The sequence below is a fragment of the Galeopterus variegatus genome, unplaced genomic scaffold (assembly GCF_000696425.1).
Source record: "Galeopterus variegatus unplaced genomic scaffold, G_variegatus-3.0.2 Scaffold9699, whole genome shotgun sequence".
In the NCBI taxonomy this organism is placed as follows: domain Eukaryota; kingdom Metazoa; phylum Chordata; class Mammalia; order Dermoptera; family Cynocephalidae; genus Galeopterus; species Galeopterus variegatus.
In genome coordinates, this window is record NW_007735810.1 from 51,368 (window position 1) to 73,189 (window position 21,822).

At 37.8% G+C, this 21,822-nt stretch overlaps 1 protein-coding gene across 1 annotated transcript in view; it reads right to left on the bottom strand.

Moving 5' to 3' along the window:
• Positions 1–19,815, bottom strand: part of LOC103609508 (cAMP-regulated phosphoprotein 21-like) — a 36,257-nt gene extending 16,442 nt beyond the window's left edge. Inside the window, exons 1-5 of the mRNA XM_008593815.1 lie at positions 19,493–19,815; positions 17,498–17,599; positions 10,803–10,840; positions 8,880–8,939; positions 3,408–3,637 (exon numbers count right to left, since the gene is read on the bottom strand). Of these exons, the coding sequence (XP_008592037.1) occupies positions 3,408–3,637; positions 8,880–8,939; positions 10,803–10,840; positions 17,498–17,599; positions 19,493–19,621 (559 nt within the window). The 5' untranslated portion in view covers positions 19,622–19,815. The remainder of the gene's footprint in view (positions 1–3,407; positions 3,638–8,879; positions 8,940–10,802; positions 10,841–17,497; positions 17,600–19,492) is intronic.
• Positions 19,816–21,822: the final 2,007 nt, after the last annotated feature.

The window sequence follows — 21,822 nt, forward strand, 5'->3', positions numbered from 1 at the left end:
CCCAGTGCTTCAAAACTCTCCTGTGTTTTGATTCGGTGTGTTTTGTCTCTTTTCCTTGTCACAGTAATGTTGATTCCCTACTGCAATAGTTATAAATAAACTCCTCACCTGTTTAACCCAACTGGTGCGATTTTTCTTTAACAAGGACTCCAAAACATAAAGTTTTTTTTTTTTCTTTCTGCGATTACAAGGAGGAGAATATCCAGGATGTATTAGTGTAGTAAGGAAAATAAATACAAAGAAGAGGAAGTGGTTCAAAGATGAAGTGTCTTGCATTAGACCCCCAAATACTCTAAGAAATAGACAAGGAGTGCGATGACAGTAACAATACCCCTGCATCCAGAAAGCAATACACCATGCTACCTTAAATTATTAAAACAAAACAGAAGGACATCTTATTTCTTCACAGAGTGGTTTTTTTTTTTTTTTTTCCTTTTTGTCTTTTTTCGTGTCGGGCAACGGATCGCAACCCTCAGTGTCACGCCCATACCGGACCGGACCGGCAATGGGATCGCAAACCTCGGTGTTGTGCCCGCACCTCGCTCAGCCAGTGAGCGGGAACCAGTCTGTATGTGGGATCCAAACCCTCGGCGGGAGCGCCGCCGTGCTCCCAAGCGGCGCACTGTAGCAGTGCGCCACCGGGCCGGCCCCAGAGTGGTTGTTTTTAAAGTGTGTTTCCCAGGCCAGTTGCATCAATATCATTTGGGAACTTGTCAGAAATGCAAATTCTCAGGCCCCATCCCAGAGGTCCTGGACTCAAAACTCCGGGGGCGGTGTCCAGCAATCTGATTTAACAAGCCCTTCAGGTTTTTCTGGTGCAGCTAAAATTGAGAACTGCTGCTCTGGAGGATCAAGAAGGGGGGCGATAGTAAAACAGGGTAGTTTGGCCACCGTGGGAAGAAACAGATGTCATCCTCTCATTTATCAACCACTTTGCCATTACCAAGGAACAGCTGAGGTTGCAGCACAAGTGTCATTCAAGTGCTCTTCCCAGGAGGGTGCAATGGCCTCGTCTACCTCCACAAATGTGTGCTGGGCATCTGGCAAACAGCCTGGGCCTCAACAGAACGTGTTTGGACATGCAGACTTCAGTAGTATGCTTTTTTCCCCAAACTGTAGGAAAACATGTTTCTTACATGGAAAAAGTCTCATTATTATCTCTTTAAAGCTAGAACCTATGTAATTAGAGGAAGAGAAGGGTAACTTAAATGTCACAACTCCAGACTTGGTTTCTGAAAGGTCAAAAAAAAGTTTGCAATTCCACCGTGAACAATGAGATAAAAAATTTGAAACTTGTGCTGTTCTGAAGTTCCATGACAGCAAAACTGACAGCTTTGCTTCATAAAACCACCTTGGGAAATTGTAAGTTTGTTTTGACATCCTATCTTGATCTCCTCTAATTTTTTTTTTCCTTTTCCATGCCTACACCTTGACAAGCTTTCAAATGGAGACATTAGGTTAACAGAAAAAAAAAAGTGTGAAGCACTTACAATCTCTGATCATTTTTCAAAGAACATGGCATTTTAGCATTCTTAAAGTGTTTTAAATGTTTCCAAAGAGCTTTGCTTTGGAAGCAATTGGGAGTTGGTGCATGAAGAATGACGATTAATTTAAAAATCTTAAGAGCTCTTTGGTGTGCTGGAATTTTTAAGTGCACCATTTAAGGTACTTGGTTTCCGCATTTTAAAGAGATTTAAAACTATTTAACCTTTCTTAGTTTACAGGAGCTCAAGTGTACCACAGTGGATTTTCTTGACTTCAGTTGCTGCAGTAGTGGGATATGAGAGCAATTAATTAGAGGAAGAAATCAAGACCTCAACAATTGATAAATAAAAATTACAAGAAGGCAGCACGATACATATATACATATACACACACACATATAAAGCAGTGGCTGTGACTAAATACTATTAATTTTTTTGTAGGAAAACATGAGATAATTGCATAGGAGGATTTATGTTAAACCATCAGCATAATGAACTAAATTTTGCAGTCCCCTCTCCCTCCCTCCCACTCCAGCATGTGTCTGAAGGTTGATCCAGAAAGTATTCATAGCCCAGGACAGCCCATGACTACACTCCAAGTGGATTCTCCATCCGCCATCTCCCGCTGTCCTGGCCCCCCACTCACCTGTTCCCCCAGGCTCATGAGTGCTCCACCAGCACATCCTACCCCCCGGGGCATATCACTGACTCCCAACTCTCAACCACACATCCTAGCGAGAGTCAGAGAGTCTGATTTTCTGAGGCAAAACAACACAAAGCAAAAACAATTACATACCCAAACCACAAACTTAAGTCCATGGAGTGCTATTGAATCAACTTCCTGAGATTTTATGAGGAATTTTAATCATGAACAGAAAATAATTAGAAAACAATGGCGAGGGATTCTGGGAGACAGAAGATCTAGGAATGGCAGAGCAGGAGGTTATTTTGCAGACTCACATAAGCACCCTGGTGTCATGCTTCTATCAGTTTAAAGTTGTTTCAAGTTAATGGTACCCAGTTCTCTCATCATCACTCATCTCCCAAAGACTGGCCATGCAAACTTAAACTACCTACCTCAAAATACTATTATTCACTTGGGAATTTAGAGGAAAAAAAAAAAAACCCAGAAAAAAAGATACATCAACTTGTCAACTTGGAAACCCTAAACCTCTCTGAGACTCACTTTCCTTATCTGCAAAGCAGGGATGAAAACATTAAATGGCAATAATAAAAATGAGCAAGAACTAGTGTTCATTGAGGGCTAATATCTTGCCAGGCATTGAGTTGCTTTGTGTGTCTTGAGTCTTTTAGTCTTCACAAAACCCCTGCAATATAGGTACTATTATTATCTCCATTTCTCAGATGAGGGAACAGAGGCACACCTAGATTAAATAATATGCCCAGGTTCATAGAAACAGGATGCCAATGCAAGAACCAAAGCTATTAATATTATAATTACCTTACAGAGTAGTTGTAAGGAATAAATAATACTATTAGATTAAAAAGCGATAGTTAACTTTGTTAAGTAGTTACCATGTGCAGGTGCCATTGCCATGGTAACCATTTTTATATAAATGATATTACTGAGTAAACTTAAATTAAGTAAGTAATCTTAAATTAAGTAAACTTTAAGTAAGCAAATGTTAAGTCTACTGAGGTAGGTTGGAGTAACATCCTATAATAAATTATCTACATTTTATAGATGAGGAAACTGAAGATTGGAGAGGTTAATAACTTGACCTAGACACATAATTAGCAAAAGTCAGTAACCTATTTAAATGGTACCTCCTGACTTCCCAGCTATCCTTGTAATTAATATCATTGTCACTAGTTAACTCAAAGTCAGAGGGAACGGTGACCGTATGGCTTATGTAGCATCCAGAAAACAGCACAGACATAAACCCATTTAGTACTAACTACCTGCTTTGGACAGCTTCCCCGTACTTCTGGTACTGGATGTGCTATCACCTCTGGTCAGCACTGTGATGCCCCCAAAACTTGCTGTCTTGGTCATGGCGGGCTTCAGATTGCGGTTGGAGCTGTCGGAGTCTGTGCTGCTCCAGGCCCTTTGATGGTCAGACCACTTGAGTTCATTCTCTGAGCTGCTCTGTCGGCTGCTGGATGTTCTCCCTGAGCCATCTCTGTTACCCCTGGAACACGACCACCAGAAAGATGCACAGGGACAGTGTTACAATGCATGAACATTGTGGGTGGGCACAGAGCAGGGCCTGTCTTAGAAGAGTTGTCTACACGAGACTCTTCTTGACAACTCTATTAATCCAGTTGCCTCCCAAACAGTACTACATATACCTTGATGATGTACAGACAGATAACACATTACACATAACACACATGTTACATACAGAAAATCCAGAAATGTCACATGATCCCTCTGCCAGTGAAGGAGAAACAACTAGGAAAACATGGTGTAAAATATAATTGTTCACTTCTCTTGTGGAGAGGATGGGGCATAAGTTCTCTTGCCCCAGATCAACAATGAATTAATGTTCAGAAGTAATTAAGATATTAAATAATCCTAAATGTAACTCCCACAAAGAAAGAGTTTTTCCCTCTCTTTTTACCATTAAGTAATTGGCCACGGAAAAATGCCCACAAGTCAAAAGAGGCTATTTATAAATTAATTTTCCAACTCTTGAGATAGATATCTGTATTCACTAAGGATTTAACAGACAGCATGGAAATCACAGAAATTACTTTGTTAACCTAAGGTAAGACTTTTGCCTGGTGAGTTTAACCTTCATGGTCAGAGGAAAGAGCCCTTCAATACTTTTCACTGAAAAAAAAAAAAAAAAACTTGTTAAAAAAACAACAGTGTAAACACTATACACTAACATGAAACTTTCCAAGGGGATTAATGGAAATAACAAAAAGCTCGTTAGGTGAAAGAACACATTTTTTTGAAATTCAAATAGAAAGAGAGTGAATGTATTGAAAGAGAACGAATAGCCGGAAGTGAATTTTGAAGACTCCAGAGTGTATCTAAGGAGTATGCAAAATTGCATGGGTTTTATAAAGAGATTTGATGAAATTTGCATTTTCATTGGTTTCCAATCTGCTTAAAGAAGTAACTTCATTAATATTTCCAAAGCTTTTTTTTTTTGCAGATGGAAATAATGCATTATTAAAATACCCTAAGATTCTAATGGATTATAAATATGTGAAGGGGAAATAAATCATGGGCAATAAGTATAGCCCCTAATTTCACAGCAGTATGCAATGTGACAGACTCAAGTCTTGATTCAAATCTCACAGAAGTGATCAGTAGCTTAGTTTAAAAAATATTCTTTTAAAGTCAATAATGTGCTGTTGAAATGCTAGAAGTATGCATATCTGATTGAAATACTTACTAACCAAATTGTACAGAAGGTACACAGACAATTCTAAGTTTTGCTTCAACTTTACTTACTAAACTTTTTCTTTTATTTCAGAAAACTTAAGAAGGTAAATAGATCCAACAGATAATAAAGATGAAATAGCTAATCTGTGACAGGAACTTTATAAAGCGAGAGAAGGAAGCGTAACAGAAAGCTTCCTAAACCAAAAGCACTTTTGAGGGGAACATTGGATGAAAATACTCAGCGTCCCGCCATTCTCCGTCGATGTTTTCCTATAAACATTCCTTTTCAGTATCTCAGAGATGGCTGGTTTTATAAACAAGACTACCTGAAAAAAGGCCAGGGTGTGTGTAGGAAGTGGCACACCTTCACCAATGGCTGGGTGACTTCAGTTCTTAAACTCATGTGAAATTCAAAAAAGCCATGTGAGGGAGAGTGCAGGAAAAATAGCTCTTTCAAGGGCTTGGTGTTCCACTCTAGCTGTTTCTCTTTTAGTCTCCAAATTTGACTTTTATTATGTCAAAGATAGATTATGTGGATCTATCTTTGACAAAGTCTGGGTTAGTCTTTATTTAGCAACTGTGAATGCAACAGAAATGTGACAATTTCATTTGTAGTTAATTTGAAATGTTTATTATAGAAAAACACAGCCTCGAAGATTTGTGGTGGTCCTTAGCCTCAACATGCAGGATGGATCAGAAGGAAGCTCTCTATAGAGGGGTGATCCTTTGTTCCTTCACTAATTCTGCTTTAATTATCCCTCTCCTCATGATCCCTGCACCTGCATGGGAGGAATCCACACTTCCACTAAGTGCCAGTGAGACTGAGCCTTTCTTTGCGAAGGAGTTGGCCACCACTACCCATGTAGTACAGTCTAGTGTGTTGTCCTCTGTACCTTTGACCTTGGTAGAGCTTTTTCTAGAGCTGCAGGAATTTGTTTAGACTTTTGCCACAACTCTTGGTCAATTAGGCAACCTAAGATATTTTTCTTAACTTCTTTACCTCTTCTCCACAAGTTCAAATCATTGTCTCAAGTCAAGATCTGTGTATTTTATTTTATTTTATTATTATTATTTTTTTGTCTTTTTCCGTGTCTGGCAACGGATCGCAACCCTCAGTGTTGCCCCGTACCGGACCGGGGACCGGCAACGGGATTGCAACCCTTGGTGTTGCTCCCGCGCCTCGCTCAGCCAGTGAGCGGGAACCGGTCTGTATGTGGGATCCGAACCCTCGGGCGGGAGTGCTGCCACGCTTCCCAAGCGGTGCACTTATCCAGTGCGCCACCGGGCCGGCCCAAGATCTGTGTATTTTAAAAAAGGGAACTTAAATTGCTGTTTTAAGGACTTAGCATTAATGAGACTGAAAGTAATACATCTATGATATTTACCCATTGAAGCATATTTTATACTTCTCTATCTATTGATGATTCACGCTACAATGGCAAGGTGAAGTTCAGAATTGAAATCCATATCAAAGAGGATTTGGTGTGGAATCATAGACATTATAGGAAAACATATCCATAAGTGTCTTCCCATCTTTCCTAAGCCCAGTCCTGGTTCCCTCGTAATGGAATCCAGGAAGATGATGATAATGAGATATCTAGTCATTGGTAACTAGAATTTGATCCCAAGGTAGTCATAAAGCACATACTCTTAATTCTGTTCCTGTGCTCATTAACATAACTAATGACATTTATTTTCTTTCATCTCCCAACATTGTATTTTTTTTTGTCCAACTTAGGAATGATGTACACTTGCAGTTGCTTTTACAATTGTGTAATTATAATTGATGCCTTTGTGCTAAGTTATATTCCAGAGTGTCTGTGCAGTGATTTTGGTGGGTGATGGAATCCATGTTTCAGATGGCTAACCTGAGTATATATTAGCTTTGGCTAGGAAGCAGATTTAGAGCTATGTGAAACTAATTGTTTTCTTGCAGTTAAGAACCCATATTTTATCTGCATTGGTCTAAACAAACTAGGTCATAAGGCATGAGTGCAAGAGTAATGATAAATTTTATTCCTTATCTGGGTTTTCAAGAGAGAAATGCAAGATTATTTTCTTAAATCTCTAAGTGTGAAAAAGAAATTAATTGTCTAATGATGTATGAAAAACGTATTAGATGATGTAGTTCAACCTAGAAAAGTGAAGGAAGTTTAAAAAAAAAAGAAAAAAAGGATTCTGTTTTTTGTTTCTGCCAAAGTGTCCAAAGTGTAAAGGAACAAGTTACTCTAACTTTACTAACTATGAAGTCCTAAGTTCAGATTTACTGCAAAAAGATACTTTCTAAGCACACAATCCATTTACTTTTCTTGGCAGCTTCTTTCTTCAAAGTGGGTAAGAGGTTTTGTTTATGTTTTTGCCTTTCCTACAATAGAGATAAATTCTAATATTCATGAATGTATTAACACATTAAATATATATGAGGGTACATCAAAAAGTTCATGGAAACCCAATTAAAAAATGGGCAAAGGAGCTGAATAGGCATTTCTCAAAGGAAGATATACGAATGGCCAACAGACATGTGAAAAAATGCTCAACCTCACTCAGCATCCAAAAAATGCAAACTAAGACCACTTTGAGATACCATCTCACTCCAGTTAGGATGGCTAACATCCAAAAGACTGAGAGTGATAAGTGCTGGCAAGGTTGTGGAGAAAAAGGAACTCTCGTACGCTGTTGGTTGGGATGCAAAATGGTGCAGCCTTATGGAAAATGGTATGGAGGTTCCTCAAACAATTACAGATAGCTCTACCATATGACCCAGGTATTCCACTGTTGGGAATATACCCAGAGGAATGGAAATCATCATGCTGAAGGGATACCTGTACTCCAATGTTTATCGCAGCTCTATTTACAATAGCCAAGAGTTGGAACCAGCCCAAATGTCCATCATCTGATGAGTGGATAAGGAAACTGTGGTATATCTACACAATGGAATACTACTCTGCTATAAAAGAGGATGATATACTACCATTAGCAACAACATGGATGGACTTAGAGAAAATTATATTAAGTGAAATGAGTCAGGCACAGAAAGAGAAATACCACATGTTCTCACTTATTTGTGGGAGCTAAAAATAAATAAATAAGCAAACACAAAAACAAAGGGGGGGAGAAGACAGAATAACCATAAAAATTCCTTGAATTATTTAAGTCAAGTGAACAGATATGATGTGTGTGGGGGGAGGGGAAGGGGGAGAGGAACAGATAAAGGAATCAACTACAATGTATATTGAGGAGTAAAATAAAAATAAAAATAAAAATACTGAATTAAAAAAAAGTTCATGGAAAAATAGAAATAAAAGATCATCTGAATCTTTCCATGAACTTTTTGAAGAACACTTGTATACAGTATACTAAGTATATTTATAACATTGTGTACCCTTTGCCCTGTAATGGATGTTAGACATACATTTAATAGAATAGTGAGAAAATGGGTATAGTTCCTCTGCTTTCATGGAGCTTCCAGTCTAGCATAGAACTTAAAAATATATGTCATCTTTTCCCCTTATCCCACACAGCTCTTGATTTAAATGGTTCATTAGAATTGGAAGGGACCTCATATCTTCCTTTGAAAATAAAATCTATGCTTGAAAAAACATACTGTTTGAAATATTCTGATGGATAGTAGTGGTGCAGAAGTTAGCTACTCAAATAGAGTTGTCATTGATTTATTTTCCAATGCTGGGAGCGTATATACAATTGCAACCTGTCAGAGAAACTTTAACTCAGTGTAACTCACCAAAGTTGATTTGGGAATGTTAAATCAGTTTGCTGCCAAAATTAGCCCTTGAAAAGCAGAAAATCAGAGGAAGAACACTAAAGAATTATATACACAAAGATATAGCTTTCTAGTTGAATATCTCACACTATCCAATATGACTTCAACACTAGCTATGTAACAAGCTTTACAAAGAGGTAACCAAACATATTTTATTTCATGAACAGAAATATTTTACACTAATACACTTATATTTAACATTAATTCTGCCACATAATCTGAAACACAATTTAAAAAAGTAAACCATACCAACCGAAAGAGCTGTCTTTTCTTATAGGTCTCATTGCATATGTTACTGTCTTCCAGGAGCCTACTGGAAATGAAAAACATGATTTTTATGATATAAAACCTAATGGTACTAAATGCCCTATATTAAATGGATGTGTACACTAACATAGCACACCTTTCTTGTAACTCAATCTCGTACACTATGTTTTACTTGAGTGATGTTGAACTTAGCCATAATAAATAACACCAGCATGATAGGACTAGAATCCTTACCCTAGGATTAAGACACTGATGCTAGATTAGGGGGAAGGTAAGGAAGAGGAAATGGAGGGAATGGAAGAAAAGAGGAGAATAAAAGAAATGGATATAAATATAATAGAGATATAATTAAATATATTAGTTGTGATTTTTTTTCTTAGGGTAATATTGAAATTATTCTTTGTTTCTTGGGCACAGACATATTGGCATTCTGGAAGCAGTTGTCCAAGAAATATATATCTTTTTGTAGGGGAGCTACTCAATTATATTTTTGCTTTTTGGGATGATCAAGACTTGTTCATATATGCAATGCACATATGTGACCAACTATTGTAATGTTGAATATAATCCAACTTGAACATAAGGGACACAAGTGTAAATGAATAAGATTAGGGAGTAAGTCAGGAAAAACAACTGGCTAGAAGAATAGGAATAAGGTTTCCCACTAACCTGAATTGTAGATGTTCACTTAATCTTTTTGGTAAGCATATACAATTTTGAAATGCTTCAGAATCGTTCCCAAGATATTAGTGTACCTGGATTTTTAGTTTTACTAAACATTTGTCTCAATCTTTTAAAATTTAAATACAAATTTCACAAATTTGTATGGATTTTGAAGTTGTTTTTGCATCCCTCATACGAACTTGTTTTCTAATTTCATTCCTTCTTCTAGTTATTCTATTGAGGGGTTTAGCTACTTGAAGATTTCTAACTGTTAATATGAATAATGTTAATTTTTAAAAACCAACTATCTCTAATGCCCAGTTTAAATTTCTCTGAGTACTGACATTTAATCAGTCTCCATTCTAATCAGTTTTATAAGGACACCATTAAGCTGACACTTGAAATAAAATTAACCACTACTTTATTTATGGATACTGTATTTCTAAACCAAGTTGACCATTTGGATGCATCTTAAATGTGATTAGTACAGTTAATGTGGATTCCTTAATTTGCCCTGAATATCTTCAATTAAATCAATGAGTCATTTAAATATATATGTCAGTTTAGAGCCATTTTTAAAAGGTATATGTTAAGTTTGAAAAATTTCTGCTGTTATCCTCAAGACTTCCTATAAATTTTATAACCACTTCATTTATAACCACCTCCCTCCACTGACTCTTAAGCCAAGTACATTGTTAAAATTAAACCAGTTTAGATAGGATTTTTAAGTTAGCCTTTTTATAAAGACTAACAGATTGCTTAGAATGAGAAACTTAAAATAATATTATTCTAATTATTATTTGTATAGCTATGTATCAGTATAGGGCATGAGAAGTGGCTAATACTACTGAATATACAAGTGCTTTTAGTAGCCTACTCAATAAGCCAATGAAACTGCAAGTTCCTCTGTGGTCTCAACATTTATTCTTTTTAACACTTCGTGAAGGTAACAGAAATTACACCTTTGGAAGAACCAAAAATTGAGACTTTAAACAAGGAAAATGTTTAAGCCTCTGTTTGGAAGTAACTGAGAGAACATTTTCCCCAAATTCAATAATTTTTAGACATGCTAAATAACATATATGTGTGAATATATATGTGTGTACGCATGGATATATGTATTTACTTATACATACATTCAAGCACACACTTATATATGGGATATATATATATATCTATGGATACGCAGGACACACATGACAGATTTTGTTCCTCTAAAGACATGAAAAAGTAAATTTCATTTTACCTGTTTTCCACAAAAAGGCTTTCCTGGGAGCAAACTGACTGAAAAATAAAAAAAGGCATCATATCAGACGTTCTGGATATGCTGAGAGATCTCAAATCCTTGCCTGATTTTAAAACTATTCCCCTCCTAGGGGAAAAGGATTAAGAAAAATATGTACAAAAGATGAAAATTACAAAGGAAAAAAAATAAGTTAGATTTAGAGAAGTAAACAATTCTCATGCAGCATAGGGTACTTTTCCATCAGAGCATGTCCAAGGTTCAAACAGATTTAGCCCATTCAGCATCAGGGTCAGAAGAGAAAATGTGAATGAAACTGCCGGAGAAACATGTGACCATCGGATTCTGAGCTAGCGGTTTCCTCCAGAGCTGTGGAGGTGCAGCCACCAACCAAAGCCAAGAGAATAGGTTCAAATCAAGGCAGAGCATGCAAACTCGATACGATCCACCTAAGGATAAGAGAGCCATAAAACCACAATCCTGTGATTATTACCAGGTAATGATAAACTCTCATGATAGAAAGAGATTGACTTGCAAGACTCTCACAATTGAAGAGCTGCCATCAGTCATTAGTCTTAAGTAAGGGAGAAGGGCAGAAGACAAGTGAGGACAAAATGAAACTAATTAATTAAAAAAAATCAAGTTCCATTTAACATTTCTTAGTATTTTTCATAGAAAACCAGTGATTTTCTTCTTAGCTTCCATTCACCTAGTATTCATTTCTCTCCTATCTTGTGTTTAATACACAATGTAGGGAAGATAAAATTCCATTATCATTACATGCTGAGAAAAGGGGGATCAAATTAAATTTAAACAAACAGAAAAAGAAAAGTCTAGACAAAATATGGTGTTGTAATCCTATAACAGTGTGACTGTGTTTAGGAAGTAATACAAAACTATTTTCAAAGTATTAGGTTTCTAAACATACGTATACACATGCCATAATATATGTGCAAATTCTCTAACTAATGAATAATTGACCTGTTAAAGGGATAAATAGATATTTAACAGGTCTGTTTTAAGATTAAATCCAACTAAAGAAATAATAATGACCTTTTAATAACTAACTCATGAATTAAAAGATGCTGCTAACATAACACCACTCAGAGAGGCAAATGGGATATTAGTTTCTTTTCATTTTGCTAGAGAAAGCATTTCTTTCCACTAAAACAAAGGGCTATATTTACACTCAGTGTTTTCCTGAGTGGTCTGAACATTTCAGCAAAGGCATGTCTATAATCATTTCTGTTTTACCCTTCCTGCATTTAACATACATCCTGAACCTCAAGTGTGCAAAACTCTTTTTAACAAAAAGCAAAAATAACATTTAAAAGACAAAACTTTCCAGAAAATAGCTTTTTAAACTTTAACATTTATATATGCAAAGGGAAAAAAGTACAAATAATGTAATATTGATGTTATTTCTATAAAGAATCTTTTTACAAAATGAAATATCAAATATCTTCTCTTTATTTCCACCGTTTGAGTCAAGTCACAGTATGTGAAAGAAAGTGAGGTTGTCTTAAATATACAATATGACTTCAATACTTTGGAGCTTCTCCTCTTTTGTGGTTGGAAAGAGGCCAATTAACAGTGTAATGCGTTACTGGCTATTAGAATTATTGAGGCTCTATTTCTTTGAGGGAGTTGATCGAAGACATACTGACCTCTTCAGACTCCTTAATCTAATAGCATTTGGGGAAAAGTTAAGCATTCCTAACTCGTCAAATTATTATGACAGTAAGAAGTCAAAGATACCTTTCCCCCAAAATATATCTCAAGAATATTTTTCTGATTTTTGTGGAAAAATTCTAAAAAATTATCATTCTTTATCACATTTTCATAAACAAGACAGAAAGGGTTATGGGCTGTGATTCAGAAGATGATGAAAATAAACTTTGGGCCGGCCCGGTGGCACATTGGAGAGTGCGCCGCTTGGGAGTGCAGCGGCGCTCCCGCCGAGGGTTCGGATCCCATGTGGAGACCGGTTCCCGCTCACTGGCTGAGCGTGGTGCGGGCGCAACACGGAGGGTTGCGATCCTGTTGCCGGTCCCCGGTGCGGGCGTGACACCGAGGGTTGCAATCCCATTACCGGTCAGTAAAAAAAAAAGACAAAAAGAAAAAAAAAAAAGAAAATAAACTTTTTCTTAAGTAATATTCATAACTTGCAAATTTTAATAGCAGAAAAAGAAAATTGTCACAGTAATTAAATGTAACATTCAAAGCTGTCAGTTATATGCATTCTCAGATATAAAAGGCTCACTTTGTTTTAAAAGGAGAAAAACGATTTTGCCTAATGGGTTACAGAGCTCTCTCCCACCTGCCACCCCCAGCCCTGGTGGCCCCACATGCCCTCATCCCCAGTTCTTACTGAAGAGGGATCCCAGCACATACTGGGATCAGAGATGAGCTCCTCCCTGAGTCCCTATTTATATATAAATATCCTTCAGAAATTACCTACAAGGCAAAACATACCTTTTGCAATATATTTCTTTATTAACCTAACCTTCCTAAAGTTAGCAACATTGAACAGAATCAACCATAAAATAAACTTAAATCTTTGCCAATGCAAAAAAGAATTATTTTTCAGATATTACTGACTACAAAAAGCGCATTTACTTATTACATGAGAAATAAATTCTGGTGCGCTCTGATTTAGAACTATTTAGATCTCACATAATAAATAAATTTGTCTTATCTCAAGATACCAAAATTCTCAAACTATGTTTGAAATTTTTTCTCTAGAAAATCCCTGAAGCAATCTGCATATTTTGATTGTGTGCCTGCACACAAAAGCACACACACACACTCTCTCTCACAAACACATACACACACCTTAGACGCCAAGAAACATTTGATTCAAGAACATTTCTAATTATGAAATAAATTTGACTTTTGTTAAAGTGTAAATACCAGAAGGTATTTCTGAACCCTCTATTTTTACTTCAAATTGCAATATATATATACGTACTTAATCAATATTTAAACCTTTTTGAACAACTCCACTACTTAAATAATAATTGACAGGAAAAGCTGGTTTTGTTAGCTCAGTTTTTAAATTATGAAAAAACTGAATTAAAGACCAGTTAAGAAAAAGATTAGATTTCTGTAACATAGTTTCCTTATGCTGGATTCTTTGTATTTGTTTTATAATTGACTTAATATACTTTAATTATTATCTTATGAAAGAATAATCTTGTGCTGCAACAATTTGGGCAGTGATAAAGATCATTTGCAAATCTGGACATACATAGGTGAAAGTAAACTAAAGTGCGTTGTGTCTATGTAAGTGGTAAGGAAGATTTGTTTTTATATGAATTCAAGAAAATTTATTTTACTATGTTATGTTTTTGAGAGTTTATGTTAATAGAGGATATAATAATATCCTACTAATAGATGGTCATCCCCAGTGATCCCTGCCTCTTGATATTAAAAATTTTGTATGCTACATCCCACTTTGTTCCGAGGTCAGTCTGTGTGTCCAGTAGAATGCGGAGGAAGAGAATATATATAATCTCCAAGATTAGGTATAAAAGACTGGCTTCCATCCCGAGCTCTCCCACCTCTCTTCCCAGAGGAAGCTACCTGCCCTGTCATGAAGTCACCCAACAGTCTATGGAGTAGCTCACGTAGAAAGGGATCGAGATCTTCAGCCTACAGTCAGTGAGAAATTGAAGTGGGCCGACTATCATGTGCGTGAGTTGGAAGACACTCAGCTACTCAGTCAAGGCTTCAGATGATTGCAGCCCCAGCTGACAGCTTAACTGCAACCTCGTGAGAGACCTTGAGCTAGAAACACCCAGCTAAGCCACTCCCAGATTTCTGACCCCCAGAAACTGTGCAATAATAAGTATTTTTTTGTTTGTTTTAAGCTGCCAAATTTGGAGATAATTTGTTATACAGCAATAAATAGCTAACACACAAAGATAGAAGTGGTATCACTGCATGTCTCTAGCTGAGCTGTGGAGCTGCAGAGACAGACACTGCGCTTTTTTTTTTCCCTGTAAGAGTGTGGCTCTTCACCTTTTAAGGGTTATAAAAACTTGTGAAAATATGATAAATAATAGGGAACCTTTCTTTAGAAAAGTACACACGTCATGACCGTAACATTTTGCAAATGATTTCAGGGGCTTCATTTAATCCTGGACACCCTTCTATGAGTACAGTCTGGGTACAGGATGCCAATTTGAAAACCCTGCCCTGGGATATTAGGTTAAAAGTAGTGTCAGAAACAGGCTGGTGCGCCATTTAAATTAGTCAAGTCAGAAGTGTTGGCCAACTGAAGGAGCTCACACCTCTATTTCTGCTGAGAGAAGAAGCCACAGCATTTTAAACAAAGTGGCCATATGATTTCATAAAATGGAAAGGATATGGCAATAACTTGCTTGATGTTTATGATTTCTCACATTTGTCTGCTTTTACTTTAAAAAAAAATTAACGCAACATGTGGTTATAGAGGCTTCAAACAGCAAAGATTGCCCTGAATCTTTAATCTGGGACCTAGGTCCCTAGCCATTAATCTCTTTTACGGGCTCATATGGAAATGCAATGTGTAAAGGAAGTCATGACAACCCTCCTCCCTGTCTGTGATGGCTTCACTATGGCATTAGAATCTGCAAATGCTGTAACCAGCATGGGTGTCATCCGCATTGCAGGCAGGTGTCAGTGACAGTACTTCCTGACACCTACATCTTCAGTGTTCAGCAATGTAGCACAATTAAAAAAAAAAAAAAAAAGGAAAAGAAGAAACATAATGTTGATTGTGCATTATCTGTGTGATTAGTATTTGCTTTTCAACATGGCACCTCATCGGTAAATTACTTAACTTGCCAGGACCAGAGTGTGAGGGAAAATGTTTGAGAGAGAGAGAGAGAGAGAGAGAGAGAGAGAGAGAGAGAGAGAGAGAGAGAGAGGGAGAGAGGGAGAGAGGGAGAGAGGGAGAGAGGGAGAGAGGGAGAGAGAGAGAGAGAACAAGAGAGAACAAGAGAGAACAAGAGAGAGAGGTACAGAGACCAAGAGAGCAAGCAGGAGAGAGAGAACGAACATGGATAAAAAATGAACTAGCTTTCAGAAAAAATTCTCTCTACGAAAGTCTTCAGACAGGAACACTCAGCCTCCCAGCCCACTGTAGGCATCTTTACCTTATCGTGACTAGAATAGATCCTCTCATCATTTCATTTTCATATCCATCAAACACAATTAAATGCTCACTATGCATCAGGCTGTGTTTTCCACCATCAAAAGTTCTGACCATAATAAGAGTCTAAGTAGCTCACACATATGTAGAATCTTCTAGAATTGCATTCATACCTCCACCTGTGGCAACCTCCATTTTTCTCTCTCACACTAATTCCAGAGCACTAGGCCAGATTATTTTATCATCAGAATTCTATGGGCCGGCCCGGTGGTGCACTGGATAGTGCGCTGCTTGGGAAGCGTGGCGGCGCTCCCGTCCGAGGGTTCGGATCCCACGTACGGACCGGCTCCCGCTCACTGGCTGAGCGAGGTGCGGGAGCAACACCGAGGCTTGCAATCCCGTTGCCGGTCCCCGGTCCGGTACGGGGGCAACACTGAGGGTTGCGATCCGTTGCCGGACACGGAAAAAAGACAAAAAAAAAAAAAAAGAATTCTATTTTAGTGTTTTCAAGAAAGGTGGGGGGGGGATGTAAAAATATGAAAGAAATGCAGTGTTGGAGAAGGTTAAACCTCCTTTGCAGCTCCAGCACTGGCTGGAGGATCAGAGAAATGCTTTGGCCTGAAACCTGCAATGATAGCAGTCCTCCTCCATGCCAGACACTGAAGCCTAGGTCTCTGGGCTGGCTTTGTATAGTATGAATGGGCAAATCACAACAGAAGTTTGGATGCTTCCCCTAACTTAGCAAAGCTGGAAGTGCTGCCCACGGAGTCTCACAGAGGAGCTCATATTTCCACTTCTGCAGAGGAAGGGACCCACAAGCTTTGAGGAGGCTGCCAAATGACTTCAATGGAATGGAAAAGCGATGGCGACAGCTTGCCCTTTTAACTTTCTTGCATTTAAATCCAGCCTTTATTTTTTTCACCTTTCAATTCTTACTTAATTTAATTGCATTTTATCTTGGCCATAATGGGTAAAAGATAAAAAACTCCAACCACATTTTTTTTGTTGGGATTTGAACAAAAGAAATTGTTTTGTGATTATTCCCTTGATGAACTGTTCACAGACCTGATTTGATCTGAAATTGAAGGGAAAAATGAGCATTATTATCTAACTTTAGTATAATAAAATGTCCATATTTGCTAAGAATCCAGCAAATACTCTGTGCATATGTACGTGTGTGTGTGATCAATAGAATCTTCTTTGTAATTCTTTCCTCTGCACAATGTTGGTATTTAAAAGAACACAGCAGTAGGTTATCTGCTGGCCAATATGAATGTGAAGGCACTTCTTCAAACCTGACAACCTCTCTCTGTACTTAAAGTCTATTTTACTGACTGAAATTATACCAGTCATATCCTAGGAACATACCCAAGACTTGGCTAGTTTTGTTTCACTTCCCTGAGCCAGGTCCTCTTCCAGAAACACCTCAAGTTTGCTGCAGTTCGATTTGTTGCCTGACTCCAGCCTCCATATTCCCTGCCAGCTCACTGTCTGGGGAAGGACGCTGCCTTACTGCTGATGGAAGGACCGCACTAAAGAGGCAATTAAAACAACTACTCACATCGTGTGCAAATATTCTCTCCCTCACTCTCTGATATTCCTCTTCTCTCTCTTCAATTGATTTACTTCGTCTGTCATCTCTAAATGGATGCATTCTGTTTTGCTGAACAGAAAAAAGAAATCAGGAGGGTTATCCAAGTTGAGTTGTTAGAAATGTACGGTTAAGCAACTGTCAGCTGAGAATCATAAATGTTCATTTAAAGAAATGGAGCATGGAGAGCCTCACTCCCTTGGGTCCCTAGAAAGTCTGTGTTGGGGTTCCTGTACCATGTGCATGCGTGGCATGCAATGATAGGAGGTGTTTGCTGCTCCTGGCTGCTTCCTTGCTGGATGCAAGTAGCACAGGTGTTTCCAAAATGAACGCCCCTGAATGTTCAGCCAGTTCAGGCATGTGGTGGCTCACCCGTGATGAAGTCTGTATCCCTTGCTAACCTATGTGGTTGTGACACCTCAGAAGGAGGCAGTATGCTGGTGAAAAAAACAGTGACTAGTTCATGGTGGCTGAGGGAGGACATTGTTTTGAAAACTTGGGGACTGGAGAAAGAGCAAGTGAGCAAAGAGAGTAATGGACAGAAAGAAAGAAAGGTGTGAACAGTCTTTCCCTGTCTCTTAATGTGTGTTTTTTATTCTTTCAATAATCCTATGAATTGTATCTGGTATAGAAAGTAGGGCCTCAGGCTGATAAACTAAATTTTAAAAGACATGTTTGTTGATAAGGGCCAATTCCTAGAAAACTAAAGTAACAATCCAAAGGACCCAGCATGAGGACTGCTCCTCTTTATCCTCTCATCTGAACCCCTTCCTGCATCTCTACTACCCTCCCCTCTTATTCTTGCCACTCCTCACAAAATGCGGTTCACTAATCGCACTCATCCATCCACTCAACAGACACCCACTAAGTACACGACATAGGCACATGTTATAGTCAACACGAGCCACGGTGGAGCTTGGTGATGGTGGCAGTGGTGGTGGGAGGAAACGAGATACAAATGATGAACAGGTTTTCAAAAAAGCACGTCAGAGATGCACACACTGGCTTATGGTGACTCACTGAGAGTAATTAAAATGATAACTTGAGTGAGATGCATATTGTCTTACCTTTTAGCATTCTAAGGCAAAGTCATTTTCAAAAAATCTATTTTGATTGTCAGAGACACAAAGTATAACTGTGATGACATTTATATGACTTTCCATTGTTCTTATTATCATTTAAAGTTTGTTTTCTATTGCCATTTTCTTAGCTTTCCTCTTAATCACCCTAGATTCCCACACCCCCATCTAGAGAAGAGATTTAAAGTCCCTTGACCCTTGTCCAGGTACCATGAATAAAACTGCTCTAGAACAACATAGCGTTTTGTCACAAGCAAAATACACAAGGATAAAGTTCTGCTACAGTACATGCAAAAGAAGCAGACAATTTACATGGACCATAAAACATGGGAAAGAGAAAGGGTAGGTAACTAAAACATGAACTCAATTCTTTTCGTGGAGACTTATTTTAGGATAGTTGCAAAATCCACCTGTCCTCACCATAACAAGGTTTGTTCTTTACAGCTACACCGGTTGATCATCAGTCCGTATTGATAATCCAGCTCAATTTGTGCACAACTGAAGGACAAAGCTGTAGGGAGTGGAACGACTGCCATAGTTACACAGACATCTGAAAATGCGACTGACAAAGCTTTTCCCCACAGCTTAGAGCCTGTGGCATCCCGACCACCCCAAGACATGCAGCAGAAACTGCGCCAAGCACCACCCATGCATCCCAACACAGAGCCACTGCTAAAGCAACCAGGACATGTTTTTTTTTTGCTACCCACTGAAGGCCAAAGAGGGAGGCCAGGGGGGCGAGGCAAGGAGGTTGGAGAGAGGACAGTGTTATCAGAGGCAGGGGAGGGTTGGGAGGGAAGGAGGGACAACAGAGGAATGACAAAAACATCAGTCAGCCCACCTTCAAAGACAACAATGTCAGCCACTCTCAAACTTGAGAACCAACCTGATTGTCTTCTTTATCAATACTAGAGTTATCTCGCTTCAAGATAAACCGCTTCTGGGATTCTTCACCTTTTTCATCTTTTAAATGTTCACAAAACCTTTGCTCTGGTCTGCCAGCAAAGTAAAACATATCAATAAAAAAGTTTTTTCCTTCTGTTTAAAGTTATTTCTTAGTGTTGTTTTTCCCCCACAGTGGCATTTAACTTAAAAAAAAAAGTTTATAAGAGGTTTTTATACTAGAGTTGCTGGCAATATGCAAGTAGGTAACAAGATTTCACTTCACATGTGTTGTTAGAATACCTTTTGGTGTTTTGAATTCAGAGTCTTTGCTGCAGGCTCCTGAAGTTAAGATTTGAAAAGCCTGCACATATATCGTGTATAGACATTTTCTTTAGCTATTTGGACCTCCATTACTCCAGAATTCAATCAAGTTCCCACCCATATTCTCAAGCAAATATACATATTTAGAACTTGGGAGTATCACATTAATTCACAAATGTCTGCAAGCTGGGAGAACACCCCCCCCCCAACACATTCTCCTTTTCAAGAGTCTTCTGAATCAGTAGTGAGAGAGGAGAGAGAGAGAATCAGTAGACTCTGACATCCTAGATCATGTCTTGTAAATTAGTTCAGTAATTGGGGAAACTGGAGGTCTTTAGTTTAAACAATTAAATGACTGATTAGCATGGGGGAAATGCTCCAAGCAGTTAAATGCTATTGATTAGTCAATTGATTTTTAGGTCCTCTTAATCCTTTGGTATTATTAAAGGAAAGGGCTCCACTTCTTTGTTAATTTTCCATGATTGTCACTGCATGCCACAGAACTCAATGAATGACTTGGGTTCACCCACAGTGTCTCTGTCATATCTGATGTATTACTTCTGATGCCTATGGAGTTTTCTGTCCCTACTGGCTCATTGTGCCTTAAGTCATTGGAGAGTGGTTTCACAGTGTTGTTTAATATGGGTGACTAGTTATTAAAGAGAATCTCATCTTTTGCTTATAGCTCCAAAAAGGCCAATAGCACTTCGAAAAACAGGAGTACTTTAAGTCTATAATTCAAATTTTGATGAGAAGTATTCTTTCCTTAAATACATATGCATAAATTATAATAATATTGGTGAGCTGAAAATGAATGACAGAAAACTGAAATAATACCAGTTATGGTTTCCAGAACCATGTATAATTTTCGCAAAATGGTCCCATTATCTTATTCAATCCCTATAGTAAAAGTTTGATGCAGAAGAAGCAAATACTTTTTGCATTTTTTAAAGAAAAGAAAACAATTCCTAAGTGATTCTTTTGACTCCAAGTTTATGGATTTGCCCACAAAGCTACATGCATCAAAAAGCCTGGTCACATCCTCACAGATGACTAGTCCTTCTCTGATTGATTACATAGTACGCCATGGGCTGAAGGCCCTCAAATCTCAAAATAAAGATCAAAACCCCTCCATCACATCATCCTATCAATCAATGTACTTTCGACCAAACTTAAAATGTAATAAAGTGCAATAAAAATCTAGAAGTGTAAATATGGCATTTAAAAATTAGAACATTAAAGGAATAAAGTAAATTTGTACTTCACAGTGAGGTGCCACTTACAGTAGAGAAATGAAACATATTTTGGTGTAGCGTAGTCACAACACAGTTCAAGTACTTATTATACTATAAAGTTTTATAATATTGTGTAGATTTGTGGGTCACTGTAAATGACAACAATTTGCCAGTAGTTTTTAAACATCCCAACATTTTCAACCAATATTTATATTATTACATCATTTTTTCCTAAGCAAGTGAAATTAGGACATTGACTTAACTACAGATGTTGATAGCATCAGTGCTAATTAGGTCATCCCCAGGCTGTGTAGTCTGAGAAGCACTAGTAAGGGAAATGATTTGCTTACTGATAAATTTACAGATATACTATTTGTGTTTATTTCTAAAAGTCTGTAACAGTTCTTTTAGAAATAAAATGGTCTGAGAATGTGGACTTTTTGAATAAGGTGAATTTGTTCTAGACTGAATTCTTTTTTAAGATGAAAAGTTTCAGAGTGAGATTTTGGCATGCTAACTAGAACCAGAATGTAAGTTTCATGTGGGTAAGGATCTTGCTTTTTAAAATACTTAATCCTGTTTTTTTGCCACCCTTGCTGGCAGAGTGAGCTCTCACAAGATTTTCTACTCCTAAGATTCACTGCCTTAGTTAAGAATGCTTTGGTTACTGAGAGAAAATGCAGAAATCATGTGTGGTGGAGATAACTAAATTTTAGAAATGAACATAAGAGGAATAAAGATGGCGACGGGTCTGGAGCGGCCGTGCCAGGAGACA